This window comes from Pongo pygmaeus, chromosome 17 (assembly GCF_028885625.2).
Source record: "Pongo pygmaeus isolate AG05252 chromosome 17, NHGRI_mPonPyg2-v2.0_pri, whole genome shotgun sequence".
Classification (NCBI taxonomy): Eukaryota; Metazoa; Chordata; class Mammalia; order Primates; family Hominidae; genus Pongo; species Pongo pygmaeus.
The window spans coordinates 42,577,982-42,593,265 of NC_072390.2; the positions used below are offsets into that span (position 1 = coordinate 42,577,982).

General features: G+C 37.9%; 1 protein-coding gene across 1 annotated transcript in view; it reads right to left on the reverse strand.

Moving 5' to 3' along the window:
- The window catches only part of CDH2 (cadherin 2), a 227,875-nt gene that overhangs the window by 194,120 nt on the left and 18,471 nt on the right, over positions 1-15,284 (reverse strand). The window contains exon 2 of the mRNA XM_054460840.2: positions 4,877-4,988. Within this exon, the coding sequence (XP_054316815.1) occupies positions 4,877-4,988 (112 nt within the window). The remainder of the gene's footprint in view (positions 1-4,876; positions 4,989-15,284) is intronic.

Consider the following 15,284-nt stretch of genomic DNA (forward strand, 5'->3'; position numbering starts at 1 on the left):
CCATGCATTCATTAACAGATAATTCATTAACAGATAATTCAATAACAGATAATCTGTTATTCAACAATAACATATTACTAAATTCCCAATTTAGTAATACATCATACAAAAGCACTCGTATTATTAAAAAATAGAAGAGTTGTACAATTGTATAGTCCTACTAAACTAATAAAAAGTACTTTAGTTCTGTTATCTTAAGATACCATACTGCAGCTTCCTCTGACCATGTTAATGTAGACAAGCCTCAATCAGTAAGCACACTAATCTAAATCAAATTCCATCTAGTTGAAAATAATCATCATGTGCTGCCCAGAGATGGTGAGCATGAATGGATTACTGAAAATATTCATGGTAATTGCAGGTTGCTATTTATGTTGACCAGATTCAGAGGAGTTTACTTAGAGAAATATCTAAGCATGCAGACCACCAATGCAAAACACACAGAATATCACTCTTGACATCCACACTAAAAACAGCCCAAGATCCTCTCTGCAATGTCACAGTGTGGTTGTTATTTCATAGTGTTAGATACACTGCTAGTGACAAAATGAAAATGTATGATTGCAGTTATTTTATTTTCAAGAAATATGCTACCACAAGAGGTTTTTTTTCCTAGTCAGTGAAGTGTAAGTTATATTAAGGACTACATATTATCTTCAAAAGCCCCAGGTTCTTCTGCTTGTAAACAGGTGTGTACAAAATACTAACGGTGACAATAATTGAAAGATGCTTTTTAATTATAAGGAGTTGCTTAACATATTCGCCAATTCCCAAACGTATCTAGTTAACACACAAGTCATGGTGGTAAACGGGGAATAAAGACCTGCTCTAAAATAAAGTGGCCACAAGACACCTGGATATTTAGGCTGGATCCTTTCTCTGTGTTATACCATAATAGTTTTTTATCATCACCATCATCAGAACTAAGTTAGAAATCAGGAAACCTGGGTTCTAATTCCAGATCTGCTGCTAACAATCTAAAGAACTATATAATCACATATACACCATGAAATACTATGCAGCCATAAAAAAGAATGAGATCATTTCCTTTGCAGGGACATGGATGAAGCTGGAAGCCATTATTCTCAGCAAACTAACACAGGAACAGAAAACCAAACACTGAATGTTCTCACTCATAATGGGAGTTGAAAAATGAGAACACATGGACACAGGGAGTGGAACATCACACACCAGGAACTGTCGGGGGTTGGAGGGCAAGGGGAGGGAGAGTATTAGGACAAATACCTAATGCATACAGGACTTAAAACATAGATGACAGGTTGACAGATGCAGCAAACCACCATGGCACCTGTATACCTATGTAACAAACCTGCACGTTCTGCACATGTGTCCCAGAACTTAAAGTAAAATTAAAGAAAAAAAAGAGCTATATAATCACGGGAAAAGCCTATGATCTCTGAGCTCTAATTTGCTTATTTTTAAAATGAAGAGTTTGGCCATAAATGCTTTTAAAACAGAATAGAAAAACACAAAGTAAAAATGACTGCCTAAACATACTAAAATTGATCCTAATTTATAAAGGCAAACATATATATGCCACAGGATAAAAAAGGAATGATTTTCACCAAAGGGGAAAGAGCAAAATGACAATACATTATGAAATTAAATGGTGATGAGGATGTTGAAAAGAACTAACACACAAGCCTTGTAATGAAGAATGCTACAAAATGCAAAGAAAAAAGATACCATCAAACTCTACATTCCCTTTGACCTAGTAATTCTATTTTTGAACACAAATCCCCCCAAAAAAATCCCTAAAGAAAAATCAAAGATCTCTAAAAAGAATCTCCATAGCAGCACTATATATAAGAGAGGAAAATTGGAAACAACCTGTATGTTCAAAAATAGAGGCACAGTTAAGCAGAATCTGGTTTTGCTAACAAAATGGGACAAAGGCCTATATAGCCATTTTTTTAAAATACAGAACTATCTTCAAAGAGTGGATGTATTCATGCGATATTACATAAAATGTAAAGGTTAATCACAGAACACCCTTTTTATGATTTCACAAAAAACACACGGTTAAAAACTAGAAGATAAATGGAAGCTGTACAGTTAGTTCTCTGAGTTTGTTATTTTGGTAAAATTCATTACACTAGAAAAAAAATAAAAGGGAAATGGGGAGGAGAGAATGCTCTTTAAACCACAGTCCAGTTTGTACATTTCATGCTTCTTCTATATAATTTTCTAACATGACAAATAGCAACTTACGTCTCTACCTTACATTCAATGTTCTTCAAGCATTTTCGCAAAGATTATGTTAATTGTTGGAAAAATCATCAGCGTTCATGGTACCAATACACCAACATATTAAACTTTTATACAAAGTCTAGTGTGTCAGATGTATCCTATGAACGTACATTGTATATATTGGTGAGCCACTGTCATCCTGTCCCCAGATGCCATCAATGGGAAATTAAAGGAAGCATCCAGAGTTAGGAGTTACGATTCCAACAGGGTCTTGGACTCTAAAGTCAGTCAATACATGGTAGAACATGCTATGAGATGAATGCCTTGGAAAACTGTCACATACCTCTTATGTACAATTACTGCCTTCCTTAAACACTATGGGCGACAAAATCATGGCAAAAGTCATCACTCTGGTTGGCCTAGCAATATATTCCTTTCAGCTGTGGCAAATATATAGTACATGGATTTACTGCAGTACACAGAATTCATAGATATAATTATGGTGTGGTATTTGGCTTCAGTGTATAGCTATAGCATTGGATTATCCTTCTAATAAAAACTCCAAAAAGATGTAAAAGGCAAAAACCCAGAATTATCCTAAGTAGCAATCCTCCAGAAGAAACATTAACTGGAGATAACACACTTGTGTTGAATAGAAATGCTGATGTTCCACAAAAGCCTGTGTAAATTTTCTTCCTTCCAAAAAGTTGTTTTTTTCTACTAATCAATATTTTAAACAGTATGTTTCAAGCTTTAAGATGCTGGTATCCTTTAACATATTCTGAGAATGATAAAGAAAAAAGTAATGGTGTCGTGAAAAACTGTTTAAAAAAAAAATGGCTAAAACCTAAAATTGGGAACAAGTGGATATACCAAAACTGTAAAAATCTACCAGAGACCATTATACATACTTTTCTCACTGATGGCTAGAGCACAAAGTAAAAAATATTTTCAATCTTTCACATTTACAACCTTAGCAAAAATCCTGTTTCTAGTTATCCTAAAAAGACACTGGCAAAAAGCTATGTCCAATTTCTCCTGTCACCAGCATTATCTAATAATGTGAAAACAAGCTATCATTTTCAAAACTATTCAACGCGCCAAAGTAATTAATCTTAAATCAATGGCTGCTAGTGACACACCATGTGTTTACTTGTAAACAACAAATTATAAGCTTTTAGAAAATGAAATTACTCATTTAAAAATGAATCTCAAAAATATGCTGCAGAAATGCAACAAATTCCACTTTTTATTATCTGTCTGAATTATTCTACAGAATCATATCAATATATTTTATACACATTTTCAGGTCATACAAGTTCTAGGGTGCCAAGTAATAATTTAAAGATTTAAAGAAAATGGGATACACACAGAAGAACTCCAAAAGTCATATTAAGTTAAAGAAAGGCTGTACACGGATTCAAATTAAACCTCCATTACCCACCAGATGAGATAGCAATTCAGTGTTGAGACAGACTAACTCAAACATTCACCCATTAAAATACCATGTAATGAGGCAGGGACAAGAGAATGCCTTAAAAAATTAAAAATCAACTTCATAAAGACAGCATAGGTGGGAGCAAATCCTAATTTAAATAGAAATTAAAATAAAATGTAACCTGCACCCAAGAACGTTAGTAGCTAAGAGGCCATTTACATTTCAAAGTCCTCTGTCTATGGTATTCTTAAGTACTATACCACTAAGGTTTGTCGGTACTGTGGAGACACTTCAATTAAGGCTGTGTGGTAGAGCTCTGTGTAAATTAATTAGTTGAGGTTACACAGATTTTCTAAAAGCAGCTCTCTAAAACAGCCTCAGAGATATGCAAGATTTGTGGGAATTAAAATTTAAATACAACTTACTAATCAATTCTTCTTGCTTTCACATTTCAATGACATTTTGCGTAATAATAAATAAGTCCATGAAAATACTACTAACCAAAATTTTATTTGCTTTCAATTAGAGCTAAAGGAAAGGGCTTTCAATTTTCCTTTTGATACTTAGGTTTTATTTCAGATTTTATCTAGACTTATTGGCAAGAGTTTCCATATGATAACTATAATGAACTTGATCCATATTTAAATGGGAAATGAGACTATATTTGAAATTCACATATGCTACAACTAAATTAGCTTTCTAGTAATTGCTATAAACAATGTCATAACAAAAATATGAATTTCATACTCTTGCACTGAGACTTTACATGTTAAATTCATTCAACGTAATTCAGCTATATATTAAAGCTTCACGTTTTATCTAATAAAATATTATAATTTCCTTTCTTTAATTCAAAATACTAAGTAATTTTTTGCTGTAAATAAATTTTAAAGCCATTAGAACTAATGTTTCATATTCTTCAAAATATTATTCTTTAAATAAAATGTATATACAAAAATGGTAATAATCAGTTACATAACGGTTTCTCTGTAAATTAAAAACGGAAGAAATCTGAAGATTTCAAGAGATCAGGAGCCTTCTAATCATGTATATAAGAGATTCATGAGCTCTTCTGTAATCCTAAAATAAAGTCCCTACAGTCTCATCACAGTGATTGTGAAAAATTCATACTTGCTATACAATAGAAATGATTTAGGCTTTTTTAATGGCTAATTTGTTTCATGAGCATGGACACTGCATGTACAAATATATCTTTTGAGATAGTACCATTGAGAAGAGGCTGTCCTTCATGCACATCCTTCGATAAGACTGCACTGTAAACATCTTCAGGAAATCCAGTCTTGCATAATGCGATTTCACCAGAAGCCTCTACAGACGCCTGCAACACAAGAAAAAAAAAAATGTGTGCAATGATTGCTACCTCCTTCAACTGAGAAACATTCCACTTGGCATAAAGCCTCATTTTTTCAACTATCTTATACAAACAACCCCTTTGTTTCCAAGTGCTTACAATTAGAATGTAGAGGGCAAAGGGTTAATCATTTTGATAACTGGAGTAGAAGAAACAAATCCCACTTGTCTAGTCCAGTAAAAGCAAAATAATACACATTCTAGGTTCTTCTAAGAACTGAACATTTCCATTAAAATGCCCATTGTGACTGAAGAACTATCAAGTGGGCGTGGGGTTTGGGGGACAGCCAAATAGTCTTTGGGCTCCACAAATTACCATCACTAACTTAAGTTTTCATGAAAAATGTATACATTCAAGTATACAGATTTTTATATTTTTAGCTAATTTTCTATAAAGCTGGTTTCAAGATGCCATGTTCATTTAAAAATAAAATTATAATATACTTACAACAGTGGGACAGATAATATTTTATACCAAGTAAAACCAATCAAAACTATATATTTATTTCTACAATTTGAAGGACAGTGATACATTAAAAATGTAAGTAAAGATTAATACAGCTATTTTTACACTTTAGAAAGTAACCAAGTATCTGTCATTTTCTATATCATCATACGCACAGTTAATTTACTCAGTGTGTTTAAAACTCAGTCATACCTACTACTGTCTAGCTAACCCTCCAAGTTAGTTTCCCTACTTCTTTCAGCCCTGCTGACACAACTGGAGGACAGTTAGCCCTCAGCAGGGCTCCTGTAGCATCTGCATTAATTATAGGAAACCGTACCATGTACTAATGGGGATTCAAATACAGAGGAAGGAAGAGTAGAATGAGGCTACCCAATGAAGGGATTCCAGTGGCCACAGGGACAGCATTAGGGACATTCCACCCTATTGAGAACCAGAAACTGAGAGGAAGAAGAAGGGAAGTCCCAGAAACAGAGAGATCTCAGAACAACTGTCTGGATGAAGCAATGCAGTGCAGCTTCATAATTAAATGACTACCTAAATTACGCATGTGAAATTTTGCAAATACTAATGTTGCAAAAATCTAGACCAATCTAATAAACTGTTCTTTTCAAATCCAAGAAAATAAGAAATAAATTAAACAGTATTAAATATCACAGTATTCTTAAAAAATTATTAGGAGCAACAGTGAGATACTAGTTCAGGCCCATCAAATAAGTAAGCAGTTTTAAGTCTGTTATGTGCAAGAAAGGGCTGTATCAAGTGAAGAATAAAGAAGAACCAGTCCCCTAAAAAGGTGTGAGTGGAAGCTGGTACAGTCACCTTGGCATATATTTTGGCAAACTCTAGTAAAGATGAATGTGGATATATCCTCCCTATTCCTAGGGAAATATTACCCCACATGAGTGCTCCAGTTGACATGTGCAGGAACGTCCACTGAAACATGACTGTAATAGCAAAGATTCTGTACATGTCCATCAAAAGGAGAATGGACTAATACATCATCACAAAGCCAAAGGAAGAAAACAACATTAAAACAGAAGAACTGGAACTACATTTATCCAAAAGGCTACATCTCAGAGGCAAACTAAGACAAAACAAAAAGTCAGTTTCTTTAAGTTCCATGTATGATTAAGATATAAATTTAATTATAAATCAACCTAAAGATGACTATTTAGTAAGTTCCGAAACCCATTCGTGTGACATCCCAAATTCAGACTGAAGACAAGGCACACTGCAGTATGAAATCTTGCAAAGAAAAGTAGAAATCATGATTGATGTTTCCACTTATATACAATTTAAACACAAAAGATAACATAATGTTTTGAACACATACTTATGTAAGAAGTGATAGTGATAAACATGAAATTTAGGATAGTGGTTACCCCAGGGGAAGGAAAACTAGGGTGGCTTCAATTTTATCTGTAATAATTCATTTCTTTCAAAAAGACTGAAGGAAACCAGATAAAATGTAAAGATCTGCATAGACACATACGTACAAATTACAGTATTCACCTCACAAACTATCTGCTCTACATATTTCATAATGAAAAAGAGAAAATATCAGAAACCAGTTGAGAAATAAGAAGTGAGGCTTCCAACACCCATCAAGTTTGGGACACTGGGAGACAGTCTGATACCTGACACGTGTAAACATCCAGGTACTGTCCATGCCTGGCACAGTGCAGGCACTGAGTGAAGGAAAGCTTTTGCTTTTAGCTAATTCAAACAAACACAGGGAACTCCCCAGTTTGCCATATAAAATGGACAAATGTGTTGTAAACCTGTGTCCCACCAACATGTTAGGAGTCTGCCTCTTCACCCTTCTAGCCCAGGCTTCTAAGAGCAGTGAGGCATGGCAGGTGCTAGCCCAGAACAGGTCAGGCCAGAGCCCAGAAACGCAGTGGCCAGAAGCCAGCGATGGAAGGCACGGAGCAGACAGGGGTCACATTTCAAATGGGGGCATTCAGGGTGGTAGAGTATGTGGGTTTCTGGGTAAGAACTCAGAGATCAAGGAAGTCTCAAGACTAGAGGAAAACCGTAAGCTTTTATTCAATCTTGTTTCTTAGTGGATCTGCCCTAAGGTAGGAGAATCAGCGGCACCCAGTTCCTGGTCCAAACCCACAGAAACAGGACTTCAGGGCCACATCGAAGCTGTCAGGAAGACAGTGAATGTTCACCTCTGTGTTTTGTTCTCTGCCTTATTTCAGAAAAGGGACCTTCTGTCCTCAATGTGCTGCCCCTTACTAAACCTCTCCATGCTCATTTTCCTCATGTAAAAAAGGGTACCAACCAGCCAGGTTGGCCATGAGAATTATCGAAAAAATGCTTTTAAAGCACATCTCTAACAAATACTGACTACTAATATTAAATATCCATGGAAGTCATGTCATACTTTGAATAATTTCATATTCATCTTAAATAGCTGAAACTTTCCTAAATTCTTCTTCCTCAAGACAAAACGGATCCACAAAATTATATAATCCTGGATCCACAATACTAATCTATAATGTATTTTCTTAAAAACAATCTCCATAAAATTATTAAAATATATATTCTCCCTATTTATTTCCTCTCTCAACTTTCAGCCAAAAAATAGCAAAGTTACCAAGTTCAAAAAACAAACAGGAAGCACTCAAATGAATACAAGCTCCCAACTGGACATAGTGGAGGCTTACTTTGCACCAAGCACTGTGCTGGTAAATCAGTATCTCATTCAATTCTCCCTGCAACCCTACAAGGCTGTGGCTGATACCAGGTATGAGACTGCAGGAGAACAAGAGCTGACGAGCAGAATCCCCTTAGGAGGGCTGACAGCACTGTGGTGGTAATCCTTGCTGGGCATTGGAGGTTCTCTGGTCTAATCCATAGCTAATGCCTGAATGTTCTACAACAGTAGCTCTCAATCAGGGACAATTTTGCTCCCCAGGGGACATCTGTCGATGTGCAGACACATTTTTAGCTGTCACAACTGCGAGGGGGTGCTACTGGCTATTAGTGGCTACTGGCTCTCAGTTGGTTTCTGGTATTTTCTCTTTTTCATTATAAAATACGTAGAGCAGGGAAGTCGCTAACCATTATACAACACACAGCACAGCATCCCTAACAAAGGAGTGCCAAGCTCAAAATGTCAACAGAGCCAAGGTTAAGAAAACCTGTTCTACAGCAACACATGAAAAAAAAGGTATCTATCTACCCATTAACACTTCTATCCGTATGAAGATCACTGTCTGCTCAAGTAGCCTCATCACTCTTGGAACATCCTGCATCCCAGAAAGCCAAAACCCAGCCCCTGAGGCTTACTCCCACATAAAGTCATCACTCTGCCAGGCCTAGGATGAAATTCTGGAACTTCCAAGAGAAAGAGGAATCCTACCCTTAACAAGTTATCTGTGGGTATGAGGAGGAGGTTGTGAATAACATACATTTCCCTAATATTTGAATGGTGCATGGGTTGGCAAGCTTTTTCTGTAAAGGGTAAACTAAGTATTTCGGGCTTTGTAGTCCATAGGATCTCTGCTGAAACTACTCAATCTGCTGCTGTTGTGCAAAAGCAGTCATAGACAATCAGCATATGAATGAACATGGCTGTGTTCATTCTAATAAAACTTCATGTACCCTGAAATTTGAATTTCATTCCATTTTCAAGTCTTGAAAGATATTCTTCTTCTTTTTCTTGCTTAAAAGCATTTGAAAATGTAAAAAATATTATTGGCCAGACAAAAATAATGGCAGCAGGAGTGTAGTTTGCAGATCCCTGGAATAGTGTGTTGTTTCGTATCACATTGTTACCTCACTTAATTCTCACAATAGGCCCCTTAAGAGGGGGTTAAACTATCTGCATTTTGCTAATGAGCAAATAGATTCTCACACAGAGGTACAGTGAAATACCCAAGACCTCACATCCAAGAGAGAAAGAGGCAGGATTCAAACTCTGTAGTCTTTCCAAGTACAACCAAATAATTACAATACAATCTTTCAAGAAACATGTACTGAGTGTTCATTTGCCACTGGAAACAGAAAACAAGATATAGCCCCTGCCCTTAAGGAGCTCAAGACTTAATGTGGGAGGTTAAGATATGCAGAGGATATGAGCAAAGCCCAGGGCAGGGAATCTGGGGGCTTCCCAAGCAGACAGCTGGAGTAGCAAGGCGCTAGAGGGTGGCAGGAAAGCCATCCTAGGCAGTCACTGCTTGAACTAAAACAAGGCAGCAAGAGACAGCATAGTGCCTGGGGAATAACAATGAGTTCAGTGTCGCTGGAGTCCAAGAAGCAAGGCAGGATGTCAAAAGTTGAGGCCGGAGAGTTAGACAGGGTTAGATCACAAATGGTTGGGGGCTTGGGGTTATCCTGTTGGCTGGGGGAGCCAGGGACAGATTTTAAGCACAGACCGAATGCATCTGACAGAGAATTCTCTGATAGTTTTGTGGGAAATGTGTGTGTGATAGGGGATGACAAGTGACAACTGGGAGACAAGCTAGGACACAGACCTGAGTCAGGGCAGGGGCTGCAAGGAACGAAAAAGGGGCAGATTTTGTCAATACCCAGATAGTTAAGATCAATAGGGCCTTCTGAGGCAGGGACTCACTGGGGGAGGGAGGGGAGGAAATGATGCCTTCCCTCATGTTTCCAGCTAGCTGAGTGGCTGTGAACACGGGTGCCACAAGTAGGAAAAATAATCGCAAAACTATAACGTCAGGAACAAAGTGCTAAAGAAGCAGAAAGAATGGGACGATAAATCTGTCCGTGGAAGTCAAGGAAGACTCCATAGCTGAAGTGACATTTAGGCTCCGACTTTAAAGATGATTAAAAATTTGCCAGGAGAAAGAGGGGAAAGTGGAAAAGGGCATTCCAGGCAGAAGGTACAGCAGAACAAAGCCCCTGGTGATTTATGTTAAGCTTGTAGTCCACCAAAACCACCCTGATCTTTTTTTTTCCAGGCAACTGTTAAGTTATGGCTTCCTCCTCTATTATCTTCGCTGCTGATTTTGGGTCCTTAGGGGGAGCAATTTATATTTAACCCTCCAAAATTTGGTCTCAATAAATTAATAATTCCAGCTGGCTTTAGTCATTTCTTCCAGCTTTATGTATCAAGAAAATCTAACGAGATACCCCTAAGTCTTCATATAGATGCTACCTAGATGCTAAAAACAGGGTATGTCACGTGCCCAGACATGGTTTGGGGAAATTTGCCCAGGGGCAACAACCCCCAACCCCCCGGGGCCCTAAGCCCTGAGCTCTTAAGAAGAGCACAGTGACTGCAGCATGAACTTCCAACAGGTCACACTGCCTGGCTTTAAATCCCAGTCCCACGGATACTATCTGCCAGACCTCTGAGAAGAAACAGTTCCCCATCTGTACAACAAGAGTACTAAAGATAGCACCAACTCATAAGGCAGATGAGAGGATTAAATGAATTAATATGTGTAAAGCACTTAGGATAGTGTCTGGCACATGGTTATTCAATGTCTTAGCTATTTGTCGTCACAGTATTAATACTATTGGGGCAACATGAATCCAACTCATGGTACATCTGCCATACAGGCCGGTAGGTCTCAAACTTACTCAACACAGCAAGCAATCTGGGACATTTGTTTAAAATACAGATTCTTGGGTCCTAGCCCAAGACTCATTAAAACAGACTCTCAAGAGGCGTGATGGATACATCTGTGTATTCAACAAGTGCCTGTGCTGCAAGTGGTGGCCACACATCCAGCCCTTATCTTTACCTCTGGAAACCTTTCTGAACGTTCTCAAAACAGCACAGCTACCTTTTGACCCTAGTCTTCAAAGCCAGTAGCTTAGCAACAACAAAAAGGAATAAAGAAACCATGATTTTTCTGTTCTTAATCCCATGCTCTCTTCTCTTTATTCTGAAAACTACACCTTCTTGATTTTGAATGTTTTGCTTTGAACAGAGCATTACCCCATCCCCAGTCCTTCAGCAATTCTCCTCTTCTGCACAGTTCCTCAAGGATGACAAGCAGTTAGCAAGTCCTCTCGGCCCACCAGTGTGAAATTCACGCTGGTCAGAGGATCTGAACTCATTTAGTGCCGCTCTGTGCTCTCGCACAATCAGCTCACCTATCTTGAGTTTCAATTTCCTCTTACAAGTATTTGCTCTACTCTTCCCAGGCTGAAGATCGACCTCCTTGTCCAGAGAGGACAGAAGTGTAATAGGAGTTGAGGAGTTCTGCTTGCCTGTGAGTATCAGTCTCTCTGTTCCGGTTCTGCACTCGCAGGGACATTGTTTTTGTTCTTGTTCAAATTTTTCCACGGTCTCAATGCTGTGAGCTTTAAAGCCGAGTCCACTACTCTTTTTGGTTCCCATTCTCATTATTCTTTTTTATAGTCATCCTTGGTCACTCGATCTGCTTTCCAATTTCTTCCAAGTCACTTCTAAATTCCAAGCTCTTAAATATTCCATGTGGAATCACCATGGACAGACTTCAGTTGCCTTGCCTCCTCACTCTCTTCCTCATTAAGATCATTTATGATTATTGGCTAAAAATTTCACCTCTGAAAGCTGCCTAAACCTAAGGAAATCATAACTTTTCTTTCTGGCTCTGAAGACTGCCTAACCAAAACCTAGACTAAGTTAGTTATCATAAACTCCTAAATGTAATCCATTGGATGTCGGATTAAAACACTGATCTCTTACTTTTTCCCTATCAGAGATTCCATGGTCACAATCTTGTAACAATTACATTATTGTCTGGGAGATTACCAAATGCAGTCAACAAAGCTGAGGCCTTCTTTGGCGTTATGTTTGCTGCCCTGATTCCTTGTGGAAATAAGGGCAACAATGGGTAGGACTGGGTTAAGACTGAGAACTCTGCAGCAAACCTGCTCAGGTTTAAATCCAGCCTCCACCATCTACTACCTGTGTGACCTTGGCAAGCCATGTAACCTCATCTGTGCTTTAGCTTCCTCCTCTGTAATAATAATAATAACAGATAAAGTACAGGTCTTTAGAACTGTTGTGAAGAATACAAAGGGCTTAAAAAACAATATGTGATTCACCACAGGACAAGGGTTAGCTATTATGATGCTGGTATTGTTTTGATTGTGGAGACTTTTATCTCTTTGTTCTGTAAGTAACTGAGAAATATTTTAAAATTATTTTGTGAAGAAGGAATACCATAAAGAAATCAAGCCTGCAAAAAAACGGAAATTCACTCACAAACAAGGACAAAAGACGCACAAGTGGAATTCCCTTCATGATACGTGATTTGTGGGTTGGGGGATGGAGCCGCAGTACAGGGAGGGTGACAACTATGGTAATACTTTTATTATGCGTTTATGTCTTCCAAACAACATAAGCGCACATAAACAGTTAATGAAGACACTGTTAACGTGGTTAGTTGAGTACATGGTGATAGAGTAATGAAACTGTTCAAGAACATTCGGCATGACTAATTTTTTTATTTTTTAATCCAATTTCTCACCATACAATTACAGTTGCCAGATTCTCGACATCTCACAGGATTCCATCCATGATGTTGGAGGCTATGTTAAGAAGATTATTCAAGAGCTACTGCCACTCTTCAAGATTTTCTGTGTCAGTAATGCCACTGATGGCACTTCGAATTTCACATCCCTGCAAAAATGCTTAAAACGTGCAGAAGTTTAACCCTGAACAGCTGCAGTATTTTTGTTTTGTCAAGTACCATTCTGGAAGGAGATTATCTTGTCTTGCATGGGTTTTTTAACTCTTTCTTGCCTTCACGATGTGCTCTAGACCAGCTTAGGGTCAATGAATACCACACTGAGGCCACACATTTGCCCCATCTGACCGCCTAGTAATTTTCATCTTTATTTTAACTATCTTATTAGGATGTGTCCTTGAGTATCTCTAGTATCAGTACTTTTAGTTTTCTCATTGTCATTTCTTTTAATCAAGTAAGGACAAAGAGAATAGGCAAAAATAGCATTGATGCTGGCACAGGAACCTGCAAACTGTTGAAACCGAACTCTTAGCTAAAAGGCAGCACCACGATACAAGAGTTTGATAGACAAAAATCTGGGTCAAAATCTGGGTCTGCATACAAAATGTGGTATATAGAATGTCACCTTCCCAGGAGTAGAACCTATCAAGGCTTAGGACAATATGAAAACATACATCGAGTGATGTCCACATAGACCTCCGTGCAATCCCAAATCTCCTCTGCCCAAGTGAGAAGAGGCTTCCTAGGCTTCCAGGCTTCCTTGAGTAGAGTCTCAAAAGATAGACAGGCGCTTACCATGAAGTGGATGCTTAATGTAACAGGTAGTAACAATGTACCTACAGATTTAATTGGCAGGTAAAAGGCTAATACTATCATTAGATAATGGCCCAGGCAGCTGTGCAATTAAACAGTCAGGAAAAGTTCCAGAAGTGCCTGTGGCATTCCAGGAGAGATGGCCAATCATGGCTCAGATTGATTCTGTCCCGTCAACTCATTACACTCAGCAGAGACTGCAACATGCTTATATTCAAATAGTATATCAAATAGTTATCAAATAGTATAGCACTTGGCATTAGACTGTGTTTATAATGAACTTGGAAATTCATTCAACTAAAGACACTCAATATCAGTGACTGCAAATATTTACTGAGTGCTTAATATGTGCCAAAAAGCATGCTACAATGCTTTCTATGCAGTATATCTTAAATAGTCCTCACAATAACCCTATGAGGTAGATGCTGTTAGTACTGCCATTTTGCAGGCAAGGAAACTAACTTAAAGAAAACTGCCGTAAGTCATTTAGTTAGTCAATTTAGGGACACTATTCAAACCATCAAAAGGCCTTGGGGATTACCTTAACCCAACCACTACAACTTCCATTAGGAAACATTCACATACATTGACACATAGTACCTAACTGGCTAAGGGCTGGAAATTGTCCTATATGAATTGAGACTAAGTGAAAAATCTGCCTGCTGCCATAATAAACTTTCTCCTGAAATATGATTCTCACATACGATATGTGATATATGCTAACAAAACAATTTCAACGTTTCTGTTCACTACGGAAAAAATTAGGAAAAAAAAGACTTCAGGTAAAACTTTTTTAAACATTTTGTTTTAAGTCCTCCAAATCAAAGCCTCACACCCCTCAGCCCAAACTCTTCTAAAAGTATACATGGAAAGTTATCAGTCAATAGCTATCATGGCAAGTATGTTAATTTTCAGAGGTGATATTGATGAAGGAATAATTATAGTCTATAATGAACTCTTTATACACTTTATTTGCTCTGGAGTCCCCTGTATTCATGTACAATTAGGCCCATTTCATAAAACCTGGAGCATGGATTCACTTTTTAAAAATGGTTACGGATGTTTACAGTCCCCATAACTCTGATTTAATTTGAGTAGCTGGCCACAGTGATGATTTATATAATTCTGAGTCCCTGATAAGATAAACACAACCCAATTATAGCATTATTCTTGTGAGAAAACAATATTCAAGGCACAGCTTCCAGAAATGCGTTGCAGTGAAAGGAGGCATAACGCCAGAGTTCAAAGCCTTTCCTGAACTTATTCTGGAAGCAGCACCCCATCCAGTGGTGTTCTAATAGATCAAGCAATAAAGAAATAAATCTCCAAGTCCTGCAGGCTGAGAGGTTGCAGAGCTAATATCGTCAGTTCCAGTTTCAACTCAAGGGCGAAGGACAAGCACTGTCCACCCACGGATATCTTGGATGGCTGAAGTTTGGCATCTGGATAGTTTCACCGTGTAACCCATAGAGGTTCCCTTCCTGATGCTTCTTTCCATAGGAAGGCGCTCTGCTAACTCTCACAGTCCCAGTGCTTT